Source organism: Barbus barbus, assembly GCF_936440315.1.
Source record: "Barbus barbus genome assembly, chromosome: 18".
NCBI classification, from domain to species: domain Eukaryota; kingdom Metazoa; phylum Chordata; class Actinopteri; order Cypriniformes; family Cyprinidae; genus Barbus; species Barbus barbus.
Window position 1 is genome coordinate 15,634,029 of NC_136746.1, and position 25,112 is coordinate 15,659,140.

General features: G+C 37.7%; 2 protein-coding genes across 2 annotated transcripts; one reads left to right on the top strand and one right to left on the bottom strand.

The window, feature by feature from the left end:
* The first annotated feature begins 857 nt into the window (after window positions 1–857).
* LOC306883899 (interleukin-22 receptor subunit alpha-2-like) lies at window positions 858–7,565 on the top strand. Its single transcript, XM_079439404.1, has 6 exons — window positions 858–938; window positions 1,140–1,272; window positions 1,414–1,592; window positions 1,822–1,991; window positions 6,080–6,249; window positions 6,632–7,565. The coding sequence occupies exons 1-5, from the start codon at window positions 869–871 to the stop codon at window positions 6,227–6,229; spliced, it is 702 nt and encodes a 233-aa protein (XP_079295530.1). The 5' UTR covers window positions 858–868; the 3' UTR covers window positions 6,230–6,249; window positions 6,632–7,565.
* On the bottom strand, window positions 7,167–23,732 carry LOC306883900 (mitogen-activated protein kinase kinase kinase 21-like). Its single transcript, XM_079439405.1, has 11 exons — window positions 22,099–23,732; window positions 17,435–17,615; window positions 16,541–16,689; window positions 15,493–15,668; window positions 14,022–14,262; window positions 13,731–13,853; window positions 13,261–13,365; window positions 12,588–12,738; window positions 12,327–12,421; window positions 10,459–11,142; window positions 7,167–9,698 (listed from the first exon to the last, which is right to left on the bottom strand). Exons 1-11 carry the CDS (start codon window positions 22,859–22,861, stop codon window positions 9,313–9,315), a joined length of 3,054 nt encoding a protein of 1,017 aa, XP_079295531.1. The 5' UTR covers window positions 22,862–23,732; the 3' UTR covers window positions 7,167–9,312.
* Window positions 23,733–25,112: the final 1,380 nt, after the last annotated feature.

Here is a 25,112-nt window from a genome sequence, read left to right on the forward strand (position 1 = left end):
TATCGTTTCATATCGTCATGTGACCATGATAATATCAAGGCAGTTTTGCAATCGCGATATTGATAATATCGCTACATCCCTAAAAGTTTCATTAATTAATTAGTGTTAAACCTACACAAATCATTTGGTTGACATAACTAACTGGGTAGTGGATCTGTAGGGGCTGCATTAGAAGAGTAAATTTAGGGAGTGTTTTTCAATAAAGGGAAAGACATGTAAGTGTTTAATGTTCAGTTATGTTGACATTAGAGGAGTTTCTGTAATGTTTTTGCCTTTTGTGGTTACCATTATGCAGAAAAGTGTGGCCTGTGCTTAAGCTGTGGGAACTCAATGAATAACTGCAATTCTAGTGTCAGTGCTGATACTAGTCTTTTTGTTTGTTCATTAATATTGTTCATAATGATATACATAACTGATTGATTAAGCATTAGAACATTAGAAAATTAATTAAGCTAAAATAAATCAATGAAAAAAAATGGTCCCACAAATAATTTTTGCAAAATAACATTAAGTTGACCTAAATAAATTTAATTGTGGACCCAACTTTTTTTTTTTGAATGAATGAACTAAATTAAATTGTGTATAAAAACCTTCTTCAATCAAATTAAGAAAAAGCAATGAATTGATTTTTGAGAGCTGAAAAAATAAATTAAAAAATTGCAGTGGCCCCTCAAAGCAGAGCAATGAACCCTGGGGCTCCAGGGGGTGAAGATGGTAGGTTTAGGGGTGGGGATGGGTGGGTTTAGGGATCAGGGGGTGGAGACAGGTGTTGGCACAGGGAGGATCTTGATGCTCTCCAGGAAATTGGGGAACAATGATAAGGTTTAAAAGGTCTCAGAGTTAATGTCAATGTCATTTACTGGTTAACATGTATGCCTTGACTGGACATAAATGCCTGGAACTGGCTTTTGCGATGTCACTTCTCTGTTGGGCAGACTGTAAGTAATAGCTTGTCTCTTGCACTGAAATTCGATGATGGCACTGTTCATATTTTTAATATTATCTTATATGTTAATATTATCTTTTAAATTATAAACTTTGATACAAGCCTTTAACTTGATAATTGGCAGCCTGCATAAACAATGAACATCAACATGTTCAGTATTTCCATGTAAAGTTTCATTTGTACTGTCTTTAAGGCAGCCCCTCTGCGCAGGATGATTTGGCTCCCCTTGAATTGCAGTTCCATTCTTTGGACTTCAGAAATGTCTTACACTGGAAACACCCACACAAAGCTGTCAAGAATCTGACATATTTTGTTCAGCATAAAATGTAAGTGCACAAAGTTCTTGTCAAATAACATAAATTATGTTCGTAAACTAACTTGCCAATATCTGCTGCACCACCCAAATTGAATCCTCACATTTCTGTATTTATGAAACGTTTCATATTGGTGACCTCTCTTGATTTCAGATACGGAGACAAGGAGTGGACTATCTCTGAACAATGTCAGGGGATCCGGGTGCTGGAGTGTGACCTGAGCCAGGCAACGTCAGATCCCAGAGAGTGGTACTATGCCAGGGTCCGTTCCTTGTCCTCCGAGGGCTTCTCATCTTGGGTTCTTAGCCACAGGTTTTACCCTCAGTGGGAAAGTGAGTATACTGCATCATTTTAATTATGATTTTTCTTCAGAAAAACTTATAATTCAACACATTTGAAATGATCTTCCATTTGCATATGGTTGATTTTGATATGGAAGTGCCTGCCAATCGAAGAGGAAGAAAGATTACACACTGTGATTGTGATGGCATAACTGCACAATTTTATTTAGGTTTTTCTTCCTGTGGAACTTATCACCAAATAATTTCCTCTGAATTACAGCCAATTTCAGCCCACCGCAGATGAAGGTGACTGTGACAGGAAGGACCATTTCAGTTCAGATCAGACCTCCGAGGACTCCACTGCGAGGACAGAGGGGCTCTAGGATACGAGTGACAAAACTGCAGAAACTGACGTTTAGAATATACCTAATGCACAATGATGTAGAGGAGGTAAGAAAACCCTTCAACAAATTCAAGGTCTATAATGTGAAATTATAGATTTAAACAATACTACATGGTCAAGAGTGGTGCTGTTCAGATTATATGGGTTTCAGTTCAATAAACAAGATCTCACACTTTAAACACAATATTGCCAGTTTCTTCGTCTGTTTTAGTCGGTATTATGAGTTCCGTCGCATGTCTCTACACATCAAGGAATGAACAAATCGGTTAAGAAAATGATTCAATAACACAATCATAAAGCCAGTAACTTGTCGCCAACTTCTGGTGGAAGGATTTAACCTGCAGAAATACTCAGTGTAAAATCCTTACCTCTAATACATAGGCAGTTTGTCTGGTAAACCGAGTGATAAAACAAGTGAAAGGTTTGCATTGTTGTAGGCTCAGTGCTCTTGGAACGCTCCTCGGCCAATCAGATTCGAGGACAGAAACTAACTGTTGAATATTAAATTTAAAGGGATAGTTCACCCAAAAATTAAAATGCTGGAATAGAGTGGTGGAACTATGATGTCACTTTGTAGGCGAAAACCCGGAAGCGGTTCCCCCACATGACATCACTCTGTAGGCGGATCGGCTGTTAGCATGAAACTGGTTCCCTCGACAAAAACCCAATAGGATTTTCCCATATCTTTTGGATAATCGCAAAAAATAAGCTCTGTGTTCAATCATAGTTCATGAAACTTACACGTTTTGACCATCGAGATAATCTTTACAAAGTAATACAAATTTTATGAATTTTGAAGCCTAAATACAAGCGCCAGAACTAAAAAGCTAACATTAGGCTACAAAAAGAACTACAGCACCACGGTCGCTCTCCTTCAACGTCACCACCACCATGTTTCCGACCACTTTTAAACTTATTTTTAGAAACATTTTCCATGATAATTATTTACTCTGGATGAATTTTAATCCACATTACATTATATATATAAAAAACAAAAACATGTTTATACGTGCGCTTTTAGATAGTTTTCCTTTGGGTAAAAAATAATTTTTATTTTGCTTTACAGTTGTTATGAACGTTTAAAAATACATATGTTTTATAATTGATCCTTAAGTTTATTATCATAATGCATATATGCATGATTTTATGGCGCGCATGCATACTCCTGCTTAGCACGCTTACCTCTTCTGAAGCTAAAATTCAAGATTCAAGATTTTTATTTGTCACATACAAAATTATACAGGGTATAACCAGCAGTGAACTGTAGGTCAGGTCCGCTCCAAGGACAGTGCAATTATATAGAATACAAATATTAAAATATTAACATAATATTCAAAAATTCTGTGAAACCTAGCTATGGCTCTGTCAATTTACAGCCTCATGTCCTTTTTCACAGATGATATAAAGAGCATAGAGAGGGGCGAGAATCATTATAAATCTGGGCATGTAGAGCGTTGCAGCCTACACGCTGGTCTACTTATCGGAGTTGTCAGGGCTAGCATGAGGGACAAAGTCTATCAAGTGTCGGTAAGTGCCGTCAGGGAGGGAGGAATAAATTATAATAATTAGTTACACGTGTTGAATGTGTATAACTGAATTTATATATAAAAGGCTGTTAAACAAGATGAACAATCACTTAGAATTATAGGTTAATATAATAATTTAAAATGATCCAGTTGAGGCCAATATCATCACCAAAGTTATTTTCCCAACAGTAACTATATTTTCTAAAGTTTGTTTTCTCCTGTTTTTTATTTTTTTAAATATTATTTTGTTTTCTATTTTTCGACTGGTTATCCACACCCCTAAACATGAGAACCAGTGGTATAATAGCACAAGTAGCTTATAAAAATTCAGCCTTTACCACACATTTGTATTAGTGAGAGCTGACCAGAGATGAATAAATGCACTATAGCAATCAGTATTTTCAAATGTTAAAAAATACATAAGTAAAAAACTGACACATCGTCATAAAATAGTTTTATTAAAATAAATTATATTCTGTCAACAATTAACATTAATCTTGCCATGACACAGGTCTCTACAGGTGATGAACACAATGTGAATGCCCACGTGGACACTACACGAAATATCTCCTTCATCCATGAAAAATGGAACGGTTTCATTCACAGTGCTTTCCTCTCGGAGTACGTAGGAATGATCTTCAAAAATTCATCTAGTGGGATCATTTGGGGCTACAAACAAAGCAGGGGCCTTTTTTTCCCTGAAGGAAAATGACAGCTACAGATCCGGGAATGAGCACTGGGCTTCCTGTCTGCTCGTCTGCGGGAAAAGTACAAAACACACAATATTAATTTCATGAAAGATGAACATTTCCATATAAAAACAGGAAAAAAATACAAAACTAGAGCCAAACTAAAACGTACATGAAACAAATTAATAATAAATAGTAAGTTGTGAATAAATGAAATATTCATAATTAAACCTCATGAATGAATGAATGAATGAATGAGGCATTAATAAAGCATTTAATTGTGTATTGTCTAATTAACAAAATAATTAAAAATAAAAGCTCAATTTTATCAAAATCAACATCAATTAAAACTATAATAGTATATTTAACATAACCAAATTAATATTGATAGGAGCACACATATCTAAGACTGCAACAAGTACTGTAGGATCAAACCCTTTTCTGTACATTTCTAAATAAGGTGCATTAACAGAAAAATAAACCTAGATTAATATGAATATTTTCATTAAAAAAAGTAGTATTTAATACAATTCTAGTGCCTTTAATCTAATAATTAGTACAGTAAGAAAGTTTTTGGATATGGTAATATTACATTTATTTTAGTGAATAAAATACCACATTTCAGCTATCATTTTGTAAGGGTGGTTCTACAAAATGTATTTTATCCTTGCTTCTAGAAAATCCTCAAGCTTTCTGCCTTCCAACAGCTTCATATGGCCGTAAACTTTTAATTTGAACGTAACGTTAGCTTTAAGCACTATGCATCATTAAAGTTTCACTTTAACCGTGACCACGTAAAGCCGGTAAATGTGCTTTATATGGAATAATCGTAATATGGTTTACCTTATGGTCCGAACCCAGAGTCTCCGCTGGGTTACATCAGTAGGAAAGCGGTAAAACGAGCATCTTCCATCCGAAGACTTGTGGTTGCAATTCGGGGCAAAGCAAAAAACCATTGTTGAAGAACAATGTAAAATTCTGAAAACTATTAATTGGTTATTCTACAAATTATTGAACTACAAATTAGAAAACACTACAATTGAAAAAACACTATAAATTGATAAACAAACTAATCCAAAAGAGCACGAGACTGTAAAAGCGGGCTAGAATGAGTTCCTGTTCGGCGTGATGACGTTAAATGTCTCCGACAGCGCCTGTAGTCCCATTTAGCAACTTGTTAGCAACCGTCTTTTTAAAGAAACGTAACAGCTTTAAAAAATCACGAGTGGGGTGTAACTGGTGTGTTTTATGTCGTAGAATAAAACGTGAAAGTATCTTGAGCCTGTGTGAACCACGGACCTTATTTAAGGGATTTAACCAAAATCCCATTCAAAAAACCCATTGACTCTGGGATGATGGAACCGGAAGTGCTAAAATGCTAATTCGCTTCCGGGTTTTCGCCTACAAAGTGACATCATAGTTCCACCACTTTATTATTTACTCATGTTCATGTCAATGTCCAAAACTGAATGACTTTCTTTCTTCTGTGGAACATACAAGAAGATATTTTAAGAAATGTATTTTTTCTATACGGTGGAAGTCGGTGATCAAAGAACTTTTTGGTTACCATGGTTCTTCAAAATAGCTATTTGTTGATTATTTTGAGAGAGCAAATGACTGGATTAGGTAATTAGCTTGCTGATTGATTGATGCCATTATATATATATATATATATATATATATATATATATATATATATATATAGTTATTTATTTTTTGCAATTTGTTACATTGTAGGAAATAATCTGCCTATGAAGACATGCACAGAGCAAATTGCACTTCATTTGGCAGATTTTCCAAAATATTTTGAAATTTTAATAACCCTGTCAGCTCACATCCTAAATTTACTATTATTATTATAGGCCTAATTCCTCAAATTCAACATGCTAAACCTTCACCAATCCCATTTCTCACCAATAGGAAGTTTATGAAACAGACAGTTGCTCCAAAGAGCTTGTGATCGAGGGCTTACGTCAGAAAACCACCTACTGCCTTCAGGCTGTGTCCATTACCCCTCGCTCAGGCCGCAAAAGCTTACGGAGTCCCAGCACCTGCATCAGCACTCATTGAAGGCTTAGTGTCTCCCACAGGTAAGCCTTACGTAACACGTGATATGGTTTCTTTAGTAAGGGAAACACCTGAGATAAATGATGGTGTCCATGACAAGTTTCCGCCTTTGTGCTTTCTCCAAGTTGCCTCCCGGGCATTGATGGTTGGTAGAACCAAAAGAAAAAACAAAAAGGCGACAAAGTGAGCACAGACACGCTACTTGTTATTCGAGACGGAGATTGCACTCTTGAGACACCCTCAGATCAAGTTCCAAACACCTTGGGATAAATTAGACCGATTGTCTACTTTGCTAAGAGTATCAGTTCTGAGAATTTTGAGCACATGCAAGATGCACATGTATTTTTAGAGTATTCGTATTATTTCTGGTTTCGATTATAACATTTCTGTTTTATCTGCCTGCAGGGTGAGGCTGCTTCTGGACCTTTGTTCACCATGAAAATTACACACATACACACTACATGGTGGAATGTCTACAATTTTTCATCAAGGTCAAGCCTGGCTTTGCCTTTGTTATATTAAAGCTGAAGTGTGTCATTTCTGCACCACTAGCACCACCACCATCAGCAAAATAATGACTGTTTGCACATAGGTTTCCTGAACACTCTCATCTTTCATTGGGTGGACAAAAAAATAGTGCCGCCCTCAAATCACACCACTGGTTTGAGCCAACAGCAGCGGAAAGTATTTACACTTTTTTTTTTTTCCTGAAGGAAATCAACAAATGGCTTACTTGAAGATATTTAGTATTAAGTTAGCTTTTTTTATTATTATTATTAAAATATATACACACTTCAGCTTTAAGGCTAATGATGTTTAGGGCTGAGAACTGAACACCAGACAGGTGTTGAATCTTGTATTACACAGAGTTGGAACTCAATAAATATACAACAAATGACTAAGTTAAACTAAATAAATTATGAAAGAAAAACAATACGTACATGTTGTATAAAGTATTTATTGGTCACTTGTGTACAGTAAAATAGTAGAATTTGATATAAATGAGATGATTCTGGGCTCAGCCCTTTTTTCTTTGAGCCCTCCTGGAGCAAATAACCAGTCCACATCCGAACAGCATTTAACATTAAATTGGTCACATGGGTAGTATAAAACATTGGATAAGAACAAAGCTCAATACAACATACACTGTGCAGACACTAAAAAGCAAAACCAGTAAAACTATTAGCAGTGCATGTGTACCATGTAACAATCTTTCAAAACCGTTTCACAATCCAAGACTTCAACTTTGGTGAAAACATCAATCTTCTGTTTTCTGTCATTCACACATCTGTGTCCTTCACGTTTGGAAATCGGTCTAAATAAAACTGCTTTAAAAGTGTGATCTCTGCAGTTCTCCCATAATAGGAGAAATGATTGTGCTTAGACAATAACACCAGATGAATTCCTTAAAAACAGGCATCATATTATTACTTTATCTAGTAATGATCATTGCAAGACATAAAAAGGAGGCACCACAATGTCTCTCCAAGTCCTTTGTTCTTATGAATCCTAATGTGCAATTGTCTATCTAAACTAACAGTAATCATTGTCTTAATTCAATAACAGCATAAATGTAATGAACAATCATCATGACTCGAAAATTCCATATTTTGTTCTTCTTTCTTCAAAACAGCACCACATAATGGGTGTTTCTGAACAGGAGTCAGTGGGAAAAACTCAGATTATTTATGCCGACTGATATAATTACAGTAAATAATGCTAATCCCTACTATAACCTTTTCAATACTGAGTTGTTTCTCAAACACATCTTCTCCAACAAACTAAGAGTATTTGACACCCTAGAACCACAAAATTGTGTTTCAATTTGTTCAATTAAGTATGTTTCAAATCACAGTCTCCACAGATACAAAACAATATTTTAAGTGACAGAATGAGAAAACGGAAAAGCAAGATACCGAACTAAAGTCCACAACAGACAATGAACAAGTTAATAATTCAGTCTTTTACCCAGGGTAACGATAGAGAAAACAGTTTGAATATATGGAATAAGTTTAAAAAAAGCATTTGGGTTTTGCAGAAACAGATTAAATCACTTACACACAGTTCAAAGCACCAAATCCTGATTTAATGTTACATAATTATAATTCTAAACATTCTGCTTTCAATTTTTAGTGAACCTACTGCAGCTTAAATCTCAAAATCAAGCTACTCAGATGGTAACAGCTTTAAGCAGCATCCTGGTGCTTTATGAATATTATTAAATTCATTTTTTAGGTTGTGTATAGACTGGAAAGATTTGCGAGTAATAGCAATATTGACAGACACTAACAATATAGTTAATTCATTCATCACTATTTGGCAGCATAATGCAATATCTATATATATATATTTGCTTCCCATTTGGGTTATGCAACCTAAAAAGCTACAGGCATGTGTACACCTCTAAAAGACATAATTAGATAAAATGCATCTGACTTAAAGCTAAAAAAAGGAAAGAGTCCACAAGGCTTCTCTCCAATATAACTTAAAAAAAAAAAAAAAAAAAAATGAGTAGGAATCAGTTTCAAATAGACAAAACCCTGAAAATGCAATGTATTAGTACAGGAAAAATAAAGAGCTATGTAGGGAACTGCGGTGTTTGAGCTGGCAAACATGAGGTCTGTTAGTTTGGTCAATCACATTAGCTATGCCACTTCATCTGTACAAATATTATTATTTATATAAACACTGTGGGCCCTGTTTATGCCTTTCATATGACATTACGTGATACAAAAATGCCTGAACACTTTAAAAAAATCTGTAGTTTCTAACAGAATCTGAGATCTTGTTCATAAGTGTAAAAGGTTTACAAATCAAGTCACTTTGTAAAAACTACAAACCAGCAATTCTACTGTAAATTCAATGGAATGTTGATCATTCACTTCATATATGTCACTTCATATTAAATTACATATCAAAGTAAACAGCATATAAATAAAAGTACCACAGAATATCTCCAGCAGCAATGGCTCAAATATTGATCAAAGGCCATGATGTTAATCGTAGGGAAAAATAAAAACAACTAAATGTCATGTTGAACAGACAGAATCAAGAAAAAACTAAGACTGTTCCAGATGCAGCTTATTTCAGGATAAAAACTCTTTCTCCAGTTCAAAGACAGACGGTCGACTTGGTGTGCTCTGTATTCGACAGAGGGGAACCGTGCAGTCTCGTTTTTGACCCTCTGTGTCCATATCCAGCAAAGAGTGGCCCATTTTGACCTCTGAGGGGAGGACCATGTCCAAGTTTTGAGCACTCTTCTCCCCAGAGTAGTGCCCGAGAGAATAGCTCTTATTGCGGCTCTTTAGAAGACCCCAGGAGTGAGGTTTGCTTCTTAGGGAAAGCGGCCTGGGTCTAGATGCTGATTCCCTGGAGGCTTGCTTCTCCTGAGCAGGTTCTCTGTCAGCCTTCTTTTTCAAGGAAGTAGTAGAGAAATCAACTGGACTAGCCTGGGAGTTACTGCTGCCATTAACTTAAGCAAAGAAAGGAACATCATTAATAAACAATGTCTGAAAACAAAACTACACTGTTATGGGCTAATGTAGTAATGAGCAGAGTAAAACCTCTACTTTTTTGTAATCCCATAAATCAACAACCAAAATAAAATGCACTAAAGATGCACAAAATATTGCTAATCAGCTGATATTTCTATTATCTTTATCTGCCTGTATTGACAGTTTATTTCACATACTCATTTCAAACTGTTTTACAATTTAGAAAATTTTGATTTTTATAGGTAAAATATACAATTCATCATTTTAAATGCTACAAGTGAACATTATAATGTAAAATATGAAAACATGAATTATTTTAGATAACAGCAGAGTTATGTATTAGGTGCATTTGATGTATTAGATGACAGCAAAGGTATTCTAAAATGTAAAAATGTGTGTTTGTCAGCTAATATTAGGTATTTAAAAAAAAAAAAAAAATGTATCTGTATTGGCCGATATTCAGTGTTTCACTTTTTTATTTAGATTACCTTTGCTATCATCTAATAAAGACGCTAATGATATAAAAACTGTATAAAATACATTTTCATAGTTTAAATTATAATTAAAATTATCAGATAGATATATATATATATACATATATACACACACATATATATATACACACATATATACATTATTTTGACAAAATGGTATAAAATTTTAATATGGGCCATTTATCAGTTATAAGAAATAATGATAATATTGTGATCATTCCTAAAATAATAACATATCACTTACTGGTCTGACACACAGCAGGGTTGGACTTCTTTCTCCTAAGACGAGAGTTGGATCCAGAAGGATGATCTTGTAGAGGGGCTGAGGGAAGAACGTCACTAGTCCCTGTATTCTGGGAATTGCTAGCTGGAGTCTCGTTCACTAGGTTATACCCAGACCCCTCAAAATCTGACTGCAGGAGGCACTTGGTGGAGTTGCACTCAGAAATCGATGACATGGCAAGTAGGTTTACGGGTCCTGGGCTAACCTCATCCTTGCGTGGGCGGCCACCGGGGGGGCTGGTGCTGCGGCGGAAGCGAGTGGCACGCTGAAACAGGCCCTCTCGTTTTTTCTTCTCCTCACGTGGCTCTGGTTCCTCATTAGGAGCACCCTTACAAACCTCCCGCAGGTCGAAGCCGAAGGCGACAGATGCCAGGATGGAGGCACAGCCAAAGAGAACAGTGTCTGTGCGTCGGCGTGTGGTGGTGCGCTTTAGGCTGTTGGTGGGTGTGTGCTGCGGTGTGGTGCTGGTGGAACTGGTGGAGGTTGTTGGGTCCTCCTGGTTCTCACCTCCACCAGCTGGCCCCTGGCTCTCCCCCTGTTCATCTTTCCACAGAGGTAGATCAATATACACCTGGTTGGGGAACTTGAGTTGCTTTGGTTTGTTGTCAGATCCATCAGCAGAGCATACTTCATCTTTATTGGTTCCTGGGAAAACAACATAAAACAAGCTAATAAAGAGAACAGTTAAAGTAAAAAAAAAAAAAAAAAAAAAAAAAAAAAAAAAAAAAACTTATTCAGCAAAAAATAATCACTGTTTTCACAAATTTCACAAAAAGTAGCACAATATTGATAAGTTTGAGTGCCAAATTAGTATATTGCACTGAAGACTGGTGTAATGACTGCTGAAAATTCAGCTTTGCCATACTTTACAATAATTTACATTTAAAATAGTATTTCACAATATTACTGTTTTACTACGTTTTTGATTAAATAAATGCAGCCTTAGAGGACAAAAAGGGTTATAAGGGTTTTACACTTTAAATAAAAAAATGAATAAAAGACTGCCGTGAACAAGCAATTTGGAAACAAGATTAGATAGAAACAAGACTAGATAGAATCTAAAAAGTGCAGATTTATCAATTGTGCAGATTTTAGTAGTTAAATCATTTCACCAAAATATAGCAGAACACTGCAGATAAATGGGTGCCGTCACACAGAGGCTGCTTGTGAAATCTCCTACACCCTTAAACGGGGCACTATTTGAGGGAACAGCCACTCGTAGTGGTGTCCGAAACCACAGGGGACTGTTATCGAGTGCACTCATTCAATCCCATAATGCACCACAATAACGAGTGTACAACCGATGTACACTTAACAACTACAGAATACCGAAATTGCACTGTGAGGGTTGTGCTGAAAGAAATTCCAACGCCTTGCCTGAAGATGGCGCCTGCAGCTGAATTATTCATCCATCCATTTTCTAAACCGCTGGTCCAATGTGCGTTCAGTGTAATATGGTACAGGTACAAATGTATTTTTACTCGAGTATTAAATATTTTAATTAAGGTTAATACATGCTAGTTTCCATGACAGAGTTCAAGATAAATCTCTGCTACCCCTTGAGCAGCCAGTTTGGTAACTTTCAAATGATTATTAAACGGCAAGTACAAATTATGCAGAAGCAGCAGCCCTTCCTGGTGCACTCAGCATCTGAATTTGCTCACTCATTTTCATTCACACCTTCAACAGGGAATAGTGAATGGGGGTATGGGGGGTGATTTCGAACACAGCAGATGATTAATGTCATGTTCTTTGTAACATGATTAAAACATACAACAGTTATGAAAATTGAGTATATGGAAAAAGTAAGATGAGTCTTCTTTACAAACCCTGCTCTGCAAATAATGTGGCCAATGGAACAGATTTCTGAGACTTCATTAGACTAGTGGACAAGGGACTGCTTCCATCTGAAAGAGGTCGAACTCTGAAGACAAAATGACAGTGACACCCACAATTTATTACTCATAAGACCACATCTGAATCATCTGATTCACTGAATTATTAAAAAAGATAACATTACACATTTGAATCACACACAAAAACAAGATTTTTTTGTCTTTGCTTCAAAAAAATGAACAAACCGTTCTAACCTTTCAGCACAATTTCCTCTTTCCTTGGTCTGCACAGAGCTTGGCCCCCATGTGCGGCCCTTCTTCTTAAACCCTTTCTTAACATCTTCAAACTCCTCGGGTTTATAATTAGTGCTTCGACCCCATGTCCTGTTGCTCTCATCCAGGGTCACTAGAGATGAAGACACAATGAATTTGAAACAGAATTGCTAATATTAACATAAACTTTCTTAACTGACAGTCCCGGCATCTGTCACACCATAGAATGAGATTCAATATATTAGTCCTCCACAGCAGATCAGCAACAAGCTTTATTTAGTGAATAAAGGCAACCTCCACCACCCAGCAACAAGGAGATGGAATTATCACTTGTGAACAAGAGTTAGATTATTGCAATCATGCTCAAAAATGGTTAATGGAGCTTCAGGAAGATCATTGGTTTGACCTTAAACTATTAAAGCACCAGCTCAAGGTCTACCAAAATGTACTTGACCCCCAAAGGCAGTCGAAGCAAACTCATTATAAACCATTAAAACTTCAAAAGCATCAAGCAATGTGTTATGAGAATCATTCGTATCCCAAGGTCATCAAAACAAACAGAGATGCTGTGAAGCCAGAGCAGTAGTGATCAGGAATCACACCAACACACAGTTAGATGGGGTGGCTTTGTCTCACAGGACCACAGTGTCCTTGCCTTTCTTCCTAAACCCGCTAGGTGGTTTACACTCGCTTGTGATATCCACATCCTGGTGATACACAAACATACTGCCCCTTTGGCTAGTGTCACTTGGGTGGCTCACTGATGGGAAGAAAATATGTTACAAATGTGTGACAGACATAGGATTCAGACTGGTAATGACCTGGATTGGTCTTTTGGTACATTAATTATTTTTGTTGTATTGAAACTGGCAAATATTTAAAAAGAGAAAGGCTATGGGCCAGTCCTGATATTAGTTTACAACTTCTTTTTCAGTTTCTTGTAAGAAGAAATGGTAGAACTTCCCATTAAAATAAAGAATAAAAGGTTAAACTTCTAAACCTATTGCAAACAGCGATACATCTGATGTTTTTTAACTCAATCTCAAAAATATTGAAAAACTTGATCGATTGTAAAATATCAATCTAGCAGATGCTGTATGAATGCGTAAAACAGTAGGTACTTACACTGAATGGCTCTGAGGCGAGGAATCAGTGTAGGGCTGCTGGGAGGGCTGGAGTTGGTGCTGTTGAGGCTTCTTCTCTTGTCCATAGTTGGAGAGGCCTGAACTGTGATTTTATGCTGAAAATCTGTTGAATGCAAATAAGGTTGTCCCTTAGTAGTATTTAAATCACTTTTAACATTTCTACTTCAGCCAAATGTTACAATAACATTTCTCATAAACGTATTTCACACCCCTAATGTTAATACCCTAAAGGTAAAATTCACGCTACACTACAAATTCATACAGCTCTAACCTGAGGGTAAGCTGATGCGGTTGCCATCTTTGAGCTTGAGGCGGCTGCGTTTGAACTTGCCCTTTCGTTTCTTAACATTGGGCTTGTCCTTGTTAAGTTGGAATATGAGGATGTTGAGCTCACGTTCAAGCACATTAATTTCCCGCTCAGCCAGCTGCTGTTCCCTCCTCTTCAGCAGCTCTTCATGAGACTTCTGCTGAAGGGCCGCTCGCGTCAGCTCCTCCTCACGTGAACGGAGCTCCTGTTGGTGTGAAGAACATTCGTGATTTGGTAAAGAATCTGTAAACAGTTCATCTAAACACGACATGATGGTTGGGAATAATAATATAATTTATTTTTTCGATTTAACAGTTCCTTGAAATTCTGACCAAGCAAACTATGGTTAAGTTTTTTTGATATACTGAACTACTGCCTAGGGAAGCAAAATTGAACAGTTCTCATGTTTATGACTCCACTGTCTGCAAGAGGAAGGAAAAAAAACAAAAACAATGGTATGAATGCCAGTTTCACTTCCTGTGGCCTTGGAGGACACAGGTCAGATTCCTCTCTGCCTTAAACAGCTCATTTCAGATCAGTCTTCTTTTCTTGCTTCTACCCTTGAGCACCTCAAACATACTATAATGCGAGACCTGCGAGTGAGTTATTCACACAACAATGGCGCCATATAGTAAATAAATACTTAAAAACTGCTTGTTTTCTCGTTCTTTACATTTCATTTTTGCTCTGGCTTACACTTTAAACTTGGATATGGCAATGGAAATCTGCCTTTTGGTTCAATCACCTTTTATGGAGGAGTTAGTTTACTTCTCCAAATCTTTTGAACAGAATAATCCACATGTATAAAACTTGCAGGCAGAATTGTTAAGCATTAATCAAAACAGTTTTCTGGCCACATGGAGTAAAGCCGTTTAGCCTAATCTCTTATGAATAACTTCTGTAAGAAGCTTTGGGGCAGTCTGCCAAGAAACACACTTGGGCAGATGATTTAGACAATTCATTAATGAATGAACAATTTGTTTATTTACTAATGAGGAAAAGTTTGGCGCTTCATGTAACAAGGTAAATATTTATGGAAGAAGGCTTTACTTACACCAGTGGAATAATTCACTGATCAAGAATGTATGTGGAACATAATGTCAGAGTTTCTACATGAAGTTTAAGCTGACTTGCAGAAAAAGGCCTTCTTGATCAACCAACGGCAAATTCTTTTCAATGTAGCAAGCTGCTAGGACTGGAAGCAGCTTATCCTATTAACTTTATGAAACACTTAAATCCATTTCATTGGTAATAGATGGCTTTAAGAGGATAAGTTCAACCAAACACAGCTACCCTGTTAAAATCTGTAACCCTGAAAACAAAATAGGTCCACTGTCTCATTACAAAACAGTCTTTGGCACACAAATCAAAACTATACAGTACATGTAAAACAAGCTCAGAAATAGACAAGCCAACAAAATCGTGATCAACTGACCTTTTCTTTAGTGCGTAGCTCATCAAACATCTCTTGGATCTCCACCCTCCAGTCCTCCTGCATTGAGTGGAAGGAGTCCTGCGGCATGGTGGCCATCACAGCCTCCTCTATGGCAGTCAGCTGCTCCAAGATAGAAGCAAAGGACGGACGGATGTGGGGATCCTGCTCCCAGCATTCTAGAAGCACAAAATATGTTAGAATCCTATTGGTTGTCATTACAATCACCTTTCATTGCTGAATGCAGTGGGACTTGTTCACACTCAAGGCCCGTTCACACCACCAGCGACACACAGTAACATGATCCTATTCATGTCAAGAGCTGCCGATTTAGGTAAAGTAAGCATGTCCAATGTTACGACAAAGTTGAGAAATGTTTAACTTTACGCAAATGAAGAGCATCTTTTGGGAACAACAACCAATAGACATGAAGACTGTGCCAGTGGAGCTCAGAACATCTCTCTCAATTGCAAGCAAGACAGGACAGAATGGAGCAATTTTACTGTTCTATATGATTTGTGTGTAAAAACATACATAGATATAATAAAATAATGTGTGGAACTGTCTGCAGACTCAGTGAGTTTGATCGATACAATGATTATATGATGCATTGCAATGAGCTGTTTAGTATTGATGCAGTTTGTGGTAAAACGGTTTCCTTTGCATAATGTTCATTATCAGAGACAAACTGATATCAACTGACACAATCAAATGACAATTTCTTGGCAGTAGGAGCCCATTTAAACTGTATTTTAATTGATCATTCATCTGGGTAATGATTTAATGAACTAGCACTAAAGAAGTAACAACAGCAGGATCGACAAGAAAATACCTATCCATATTAGAATATCTTAGTTTTACCATCAACATACATCAATATGCAGTCTACCCATGAATTTAGAGTGACACCACAGAAGCAACTTAAAGCACAAAGACACACTGTTGGTGTGAACAGGGCATCAGTGTTCAAACGTCAAAAAATGTCTTGCAACGTTAATAACATATAGTGAGCCACAAATGAGCACCATCAGTAAACTACCAACAGACCTACCCTCCATGAGCTTGGCAAAAGGCTCGGGACAGGTAGATGGAATGGGAAGGGTTAATTTGTTGACAGCCACTCCATAGGCAACTGCCAAACCGTCGATGCCACGGTAAGGAACCTCTCCAGTCAGTAATTCCCAAAGGAGGACTCCATAGCTGGAGAGAGAACAGAATACATTAGGGAGGCGTCAGTGTGGTATGGATTGGTACCAATCACACCAATGGGCTGAATGAACAGTGCTTATGCACAATACTAACAAGAATTGGGAAAAACAATGTTCTAGCAATGTCAGGAAAGAAAGAAGAGAGAAGTGAAACGAATCATGTGTTGGCATACAGTAAGCAATGTTTGACCAAAGTGACATGAGAACGTTTGGAAAGAGGAGTCTTCACATTTAGCTTTCACAAACAAGGTAAAAGGGCAGCTGGATCATCTCCAAAACACTGTTCTAATTCAACTGACCTAACGTTTCAGATAACCTAAAAACAAAATCAACCACTACACATTCCATATAAGCTGTGTTCCAAAACCTACCCGCCTACATGGGGAGTTTCCTTTTAATGCGGAATTCCTTTTAAAACAGATTATTTTAAGTGACTGATTTGGAACACTAACAATACAGTTTGGAGCTGGCAAGCTAAAGACACAATATTCTAATGTGAGTGTATAATCATGGCACACAAACATTGGGTAAAATTACGCCAGTACTTAATTACATCAAGAACAATAAATATATTAAAACAGCTAAAAAGATGTGCCATTGAAGGATAATTACCCTGCTTGCATTTTTTAAAAACCGTCTATGATGCCCGAGTGATTGTGTCTAACCTCAAGGAACTAATTCACTATAATAACAGGCTTTGTGCTCAACACTGCAATTAAGTTAAAATAACAGCTTACCTCCAGACATCACTCCCTTTGGAAAACAGAGAGGACTTGATGACCTCAGGAGCCATCCAGGAATAAGTGCCAGCAGCACTCATTTTGGTCGTTTTGTGCCACTCACGGGCCAGGCCAAAGTCAGTAATCTTCAGGATTTTTCGACCAATGTCATCATTCTCAATTTTTTCAAGTAATAGAACTAAAAAAAAAAAAGAAAGGAGAAATGTTTTAGTTATTTGTGCTATACTAGTTATAAAATAATTGTAATATTATGCAGCGAAAAAAATGCACTGAAATAACACACACAAAAAAAGAAGTGACTGGGCTGTTCAGATCAGCCACTTTAAGGTATGATGGGAATGTTTTCAATGTGTGAGCCTTAGCCTTTGAGCATTTATGTCAATGAATAACAATACAAGAATGCTAAGAGGATGCTCATATTTCCACTCTTTTATCATGTGGAATCTTCAAGGACAGAGGCCTACATGAAGAACTCTAAGAGACATACAAGTCGCTCTAGTTTATAATACAGTCTCGTACCAAATGACAAACAACATGAGAATGTAGGCCAGCTCGCTTTGAAGTGAGGAACTGAGATCCTGAGGTCTTGAGTAGTATTATTTCTCACCAGTTCTGTCCTTGACAATTATCCAACTTGAGACCTTTATCAACAGCAGTATGTAATAAATAGAGTTGATAACTACATGTCTGATTAATCTGACCTTGGCTCCCTTTCCACCATGACCTGAGGGGGTAACTAAGTATTCTTATTTGTGGACACATTTCATTAAACACGTTCTAATTTTTCCAGCCTTTACCTAACGTACAGTGGCGAGGACTGGCCTTGACTACACTCCCAGTTTGTGCATTTGTTACAAAGTAAGACATTTAGTATAACTGTCTTGCATTTTTATTATAACATTTTCACTCATTCAGTTATCAGAATTCACAATGTTTATGCATGCAATAAGCCATAGGAAGCCATATAATCAGAATTTAGAGTTCCTTTACAATTATCTTAATTTCCTTTAAATATATAAACACGCAGGACACTGCAAATTAAAAGAACCAGACAGTGTCTTTTAAAAGATAAAAGACCTTCATGTTAGAAAATTCTCATGTAAAATTCACAAAATCTTTCATGTTGGGACAAACATGAATATTGGGATTCCATTTCGAACAGGTTTCACCAGTTTTGATGCTTTCAGGTTAATCTCATGCACTTTTAGGTTTCTTTTCCATGAAGTAACAACACAAGAGTAAACAACTGTTTAAAATGTAATGAAATTACATGCCCACAACCTATTACACAATCAGTTTTAATATTTTATACATTTCAGTAAACCAATTGGTTGGATATGAATGCTGTCTTATTACTAAAGATCATCCACTTTTTCTGTGAACCTGAAACATAAAATAAACATAAAAATTAATATAAATAAATAAAAATTAAAAACTTCTAAGACTAATAGTGCTTCAAAACAATCCTGCTCTGATTTGCCTCCACTTTTCTTACGAGTCTTTTCTTTGCTCAGATTTCTATGGTGTCCGTTTTATGGGGCAGAAAATCATTTTTAGATCATGAGACAATAACCATTGCCTGTAGTATGTTCGCCACGGTCCCTCTCAATCCCTCCAACAAGGCCATTGTTCTCTACACTGTCAGTCAGAAAGAGAGAAAGAGAGTGTGTGTGTATTTTGGAGAGCACACATGCTTGAGATTCCTTAACGTTTCACTTCATGTGCCTGAAATTACAAAACTGAGTTTTGAAGTGTGGCACAGTGCCGAGTTTCACATGGGCTGCTGGCTACAGTTCTGCAATATTCTTTACCCCCAATCAGGGGAAGCGCCCTGTCTTGGAGAGAAAACAGCAGCCATTGAGGAGATTAAAAATAATGAAAATAAGCCTTTCAGGCCCAGGAGTCGGAGCATTCTCGGGTTGGCAGTCACCTAGCAACCAGTGCTTGACCATTCCATTGTGCAAACTTATGTTAAGCTTTTGCCCCCTCGTTAGCGACATTCCTTTGAGTGAGGTATTAAAAGATTAGGGCACAAAAACATAATTTCACTCACTATTTGCTATATCTTAAACATAATCATTGATCAGATAAGCAAGAATGGGCACAAAGCAAATCTGATTTCACTTCTTACTTTTTGAGAGACTACTATTTGACTTTGCTGTTTGTGCCTCCCTAAAAATTTACCCTCTACCTTTAACCTGCTAAACAATGTACTGTAACCTGAATGGGCAAAGAGTACCCTTTAAGAACACAGCAGAAAGGGTCTGGCTCATGATGGGTGGATGCCTTGAGTGCAGCACTGAGCAAACACGTTATTTTTTCAATTAATGTCAGGAAGCTTCCAGTGTTGTTTGTCACAATCCTGTGGAGAGATGAACAAACTGAGTTGCGTTAACAGTAGCACTGCCATGCTGAACGGGGGCAGGGTGCCACATTGCATCTATTGTTGATGGTTGAAAGCGGTCTATTTTATTGTCCTGGATATACGATGCTAATTTAACAGAGAGAACGACACAATAATAATAATAATAATGATACATAACGCATTTGCAGATTTGCATACCGAAATCAACTAAACTAATGTTAATTTTTTTTTTTTTTAAATAAGCAGCAAGGATGCATTAAATTAATCAAAAATGACTGTAAAGACACTTACCTTGTAACAATTATATTTACAATGTAAAGACACAACGTAACATACATATATATATATATATATATATATATATGTGTGTGTGTGTGTGTGTGTGTGCGTGTGTGTAAAGGCTGTTTAAACTTTCTATTCATCACTTAAACATAAATAATCGTTAACAATCCTTCAAAACTCTTTTCAACATTATTGATAAGAAATGTTTCTTGAGCATGAAACCAGCATATTAGAATGATTTCTGAATGATCATGTGACACTGAAGACTGGTGCAATGGCTGCTGAATAGATTTACATTATCAGGTCAATGTTACTAACTGAACAAATTTCTACAGCTTTAAATTCTACAGAGTTTACAGATTTTTGTGAGGCTTAGACAAGTTACTTAACTTTAAACAACATCTGAATGCCTATTTTAGGTATTGGTTAACCAATGTATAGCATACCTGAGGCAGATTAGAAGCATTAGGGTCTTTCCCAACTCCATCTATGACTAAGAAACATGATAGGACAATCCCATAGTCATGCAGTATCCCTTGCAGCTATAGTTTTGTTTTAGAGAAAAAGCAAATATCCCCATTTACATGAAAGAAACTCTCTTTATAAACATCCGCAAAACATTAAGGTAATGCATTACAATACTCACCACAAGTCATTATGCAAAAAAAAAATAATCATGATTTAAAAGACTAACACACTAATTATCTAATTATCAAAAAACATTTATATTCAGATTAGTGCCTCTTTATGCAGACCAATTTTCAGATCAGAGTTTTCTGAACCTTGTCAGCAGTTTCTCAAAGAGCACAGCAGCTGTTCAAACTCTAACCTCTTAACTTCACAACCTGCCCAGTGTCCCACTCATTCAGAAGAAATCATTCCTAGGCTTGAAGATAGCTAGTGGCTTATCACTTGTTGCCTGTGCAACTCTAGAGCAAGAAACCCTGCTAATGCACATGGCTCGAATCCACCGTTGAAGTGCAGGTGCAGTTTTCAAACAGCCTGCTCTTTTGTCAGTGACAATTAGGGTGTGGAGAAAAAAAAGCAACATTAAATCTTCTGATTTACAAAGCAAGGTAATTTCACCATCTCAAGCATTTTAGCCCAGATGTAGGTCCACATGTATATGATGGGAAATGAGGGTTCAATGGCCATTTAACCACAGGTTATTTTATACTAAATGTGCAAAATTTACATTTTAGTCAAATTGATTTTTAATAGTGCTTTTCACAATACACAGTGTTTCAAAACAGCTTTATTATTTTATTTACTATATGAGATATAATGCGATTTACTATATGTCGCTGTATGTGACGATATGTATGCAGATAAAGTTGGATATTATATATCCAACTTTATAAAGAGCAGTGTGATAATGCAATAAATTTGGCAATATAAATACACATTTATTCAATTAGCAGTTGCTTTTACCTTACACTATTTCTTATCGATTTAAGAAATAGTGTAAGGTAAGCAAAGAAGTTTTTTTTAATATTTAAAAACTTGCAGCTTAGGTTGTACTCTAAGATGAGCGAAAGCTAAAGTTGCCAGAAGGACTTGGACGGATCTAGTGTCTTTAACATTAACTACAAAGGCTCCATTCAATCTAAGAGCATCCATCAATTTTATAGCTTTTCTTCTGGGGTTAGATTTCACTAGCTACTGGCCTCCTTTGAGAATCATATTGCTTTTAGCTAGAAGACCACAGTTCCCTACACTACACTACACACAGGTTGCATTAAATACAGTTAGATTGCCAGAATATTCCTAGCTGATCCATGTTATAGGGATGAGTTATAAGGGTGATCTGTTCCCCTCCATTCGGGTCCAAACACAGGCATATATGGTTGATGTGCTAATGATGAGCTTTGTAAACGATTAATGATTAACGTGCTAATTGCAAAAGGAAATACCAAGGTGACAAGCTTGTGTGTGCTTCTATAGTAGAGCAAATACCTGCAATTATGGGTCAAGATAAGGAGGTATTAATGAGTGTGTGGTAACTCTCTCTTACTGTTGCTGGACTTGAGGTCTCGGTGAATAATGGGAACCACAGTCTCCTCGTGGAGATACTGCATGCCTCTGGCGATCTGGACGGCCCAGTTCACGAGGATATGAGGGGGGATCCTCCTGCCCGTCAAAGCGCGGTTCAGAGTCCCTCCTCGGGCATATTCCATCACCAGACACAGGTTAGGCTCCTCCAAACACACCCCCTCCAGTTTAATAATATTGGGATGTTGAAGCATCGAGAAAAGTTTGGCTTCTTGCTTAACACTGTCTGCAGTCGCTTTAATGTCCTCGTCGGGGTCCTGCCGAGCTGCCTTCACCGCGACCTCCTGGTCCTTCCAGGTCCCCCGGTAGACTTTGCCAAACCCACCGACGCCGATGATTTCTTGTAGAACAAGTTCAGAAAACGGTATGCGAACAGGGGCGGACGGGTCACTCTCGCGAGCTCCTACCGCTCTATAAATGACTGGTTGGTAAGTAACATAATTAGATGGGAAGATGCCCACGCGATGGTTAATTTTACCAGTCCACCAGCCTTCGTCTCCCGAGATGGCAGAGTCCTTAGACAGGACCTCCACCACGTCTCCTCGCCGCAGGCTGAGCTCGTCCTCCCCGCTGGCCTCGTAGTCAAACACCGCGGTCCAGAGCGAGCGGGGACACACGTGGGCAGAGTGAGCCCAAGTCCCCGAGCTGGAGGACTCCGTCCAGACATGGTCTTGGAGGCTCGGGCGCCCCTCACCGTTTGGGAAAACGGCCTGGGGAACATCCATGTCTCGGCGCCTGCAGGAGCACCATAGGATGCCGTGGTGTCAAATCAAAGTAAACTAGTCCTGTAGTCGTATTCCCCAATGACACATACACACAAAAAAGTTCCTAGGAACCACAGCCAGGTCACTTTATATCATTAATGAAGAGTCGGTCAGGTTAAATCCGAGGTTAAGGGACGCATTGCTTTGTTTCCACATAAACCAGATAACCAGTCTGGGAGTGCGAAGTGCCTCTGAAGCTGGGACATCAGCATTCGCCGGTATATTTACGACGCTAACTTTGTTTACTTTTGAGAGTAAACGCTACATTATTAGTTTATCGATTTAAGCGCAACCAGATAGACAAACGAATTTAATCTTTGTAAAAATGAAGGTAAACAACATACCTAACCGGGAAAGTCGCGAGAGTTTTCAAGCCGTGAGGCTACAGGTGCAAAGTACCTGCTCATCCCAAGCGAATGAATCAAGCTAAACATACACACGATTAATTCACTACCTACGACTAGATAAGTTACTAATTAACTTGCGTGTCTACATGTACAAAACCTCCACATAGACAGTCTCTGGCTAGTTGAAACACTTTACACGAGCAGGCTAAAGAGCTGTGCTAACGCGTTAGCTGTCTCTCAGAAGTTCACAAACCAGTAACTGCGGTCCCAAAATTCCGCCGTCGCCAAGGTCTCGTCGCGCGCGCGCAGCAGGAAACGTTTCGCAGAGTCAGTCCAGTGCGCACTTCAGTCATTCACCAGCATTACTAAAATGACGGCTTTTCCCCCCTCGGGTAGATCCAAAGACTTTTTCAGAGCAGCTAAAACTTTACTTGGCAAAGTCTACGAGCGCACCGCCATCGCTTCTCCGCTCCTCCGAGTCGACTGACCCCAGCGGAGAGAAGGAAAAGGTGGAAATGGATTGGTTACAGGAGTTCACGTGACACTCTGCGTAAGCGCAAAACAAAAGTGGGAACTGGGAACTTTACTTTTTTTTTTTATCTGTGGTGTTATGCTACGTCTGGAGATTTATGTTTGAGTCTGATTGGTTAAATCTGCTTTACCCTACACTTTACAACATACAGCTTACAATATGTTAGTATGCACCCGATTGGCCTTGTTAAACAATTCTGCCTACCTGTATATTACATTAATGAGATGATTTCAAATGAGAAAAATAAACAAACAAACATACAATTCCCAAAACTTTAATACACCCTGCAAATGCCTCATCTCATTATGACGAATATATCAAGATATATTTTTGTTACCTACATAACAATAAATAAAATTGCAAAAAAGCAGAATTATCAATAATTAATAATGCTTATTTTATACAATATATATATATATATATACGCATACATTTATTGGCATACTTTATGGCATCTAAAGCACATCATTACAAAGTATCATCACAATGGATCATCTTATTCACATTCCCTTGCATAGCCTAATTGTTTATAGCATATCTGTACATACATATATATATATATATATATATATATATATATATATATATATATATATATATACAGTCGATTTTGTCTATTGTGTATTTTTATGTAGCCTATGTATTTCTTATTCACGTAATTCCTATTCACTTTTATTTTTATTCACTTAATTCTGACAAAGGGATTAAATAAATATGATTGATGTACAGAGTCACATACTAGTATTAAAAACATTATAGGCCTCTGCACTTCCCGTAATGAAGACATGAATATTTCCAAAGTGCTGTTGTTACTGTGTAAAAAACTGCGCGGCGGTGAGGCAAGTTAACGTTTTCAATTTTGCGCACACATTTATTGCGGTAATCGATATGTTAATTTGGCTTAAAATGTTGGCGTGCGTGTCAAAATGAACGGCTATCTCTCTCAGTAAAAGTTGAAGATGCTGTCCCGCTTGTCTGGCTGCAGTTCAGCTGATTCTCCGTGGCTCTTGTGTTTGGACTGGCAGCGCAGGGAGGGGGCGCCGCGCGTGACTCAGTGAGCAGCAGAGCATCGCTATGAATCAGTCCCTTCCTCCCTCCTCTCCGCTCATGTGAAGCTGCCTGGCGCAGGAGGATGCTGCTAGGCGCCTTTCACCGCACAAAACCAATGCCTCTATGCTGGGAAACGGGGAGCCAAGACGCGGACGATGAAAAAGAAAAGTAAACGGCTTCAAGGAAGGATGTAGAGGCAGCTTCTGTAAATATGTAATCGCGCGCAGGGGTAGCGAGTCGAGGACGGCAGTGGTGTGAATTTGCAGCTTGCAGCATGACATAT

Bases quoted from the DNA above. Each gene is read 5' to 3' on its own strand.
- LOC306883899 (XM_079439404.1), top strand. From the start codon at position 869: ATGTATGCCTTGACTGGACATAAATGCCTGGAACTGGCTTTTGCGATG. The intron at 939-1,139 runs GTAAGTAATAGC...ACTGTCTTTAAG, and splicing joins ACTTCTCTGTTGGGCAGACT to GCAGCCCCTCTGCGCAGGAT. The intron at 1,273-1,413 runs GTAAGTGCACAA...TCTTGATTTCAG, and splicing joins TATTTTGTTCAGCATAAAAT to ATACGGAGACAAGGAGTGGA.
- LOC306883900 (XM_079439405.1), bottom strand. From the start codon at position 22,861: ATGGATGTTCCCCAGGCCGTTTTCCCAAACGGTGAGGGGCGCCCGAGC. The intron at 16,690-17,434 runs GTAAGCTGTTAT...TTCTCTCTCCAG, and splicing joins AAAGGGAGTGATGTCTGGAG to CTATGGAGTCCTCCTTTGGG. The intron at 14,263-15,492 runs GTCAGTTGATCA...TCACACCAACAG, and splicing joins AGCTACGCACTAAAGAAAAG to GAGCTCCGTTCACGTGAGGA.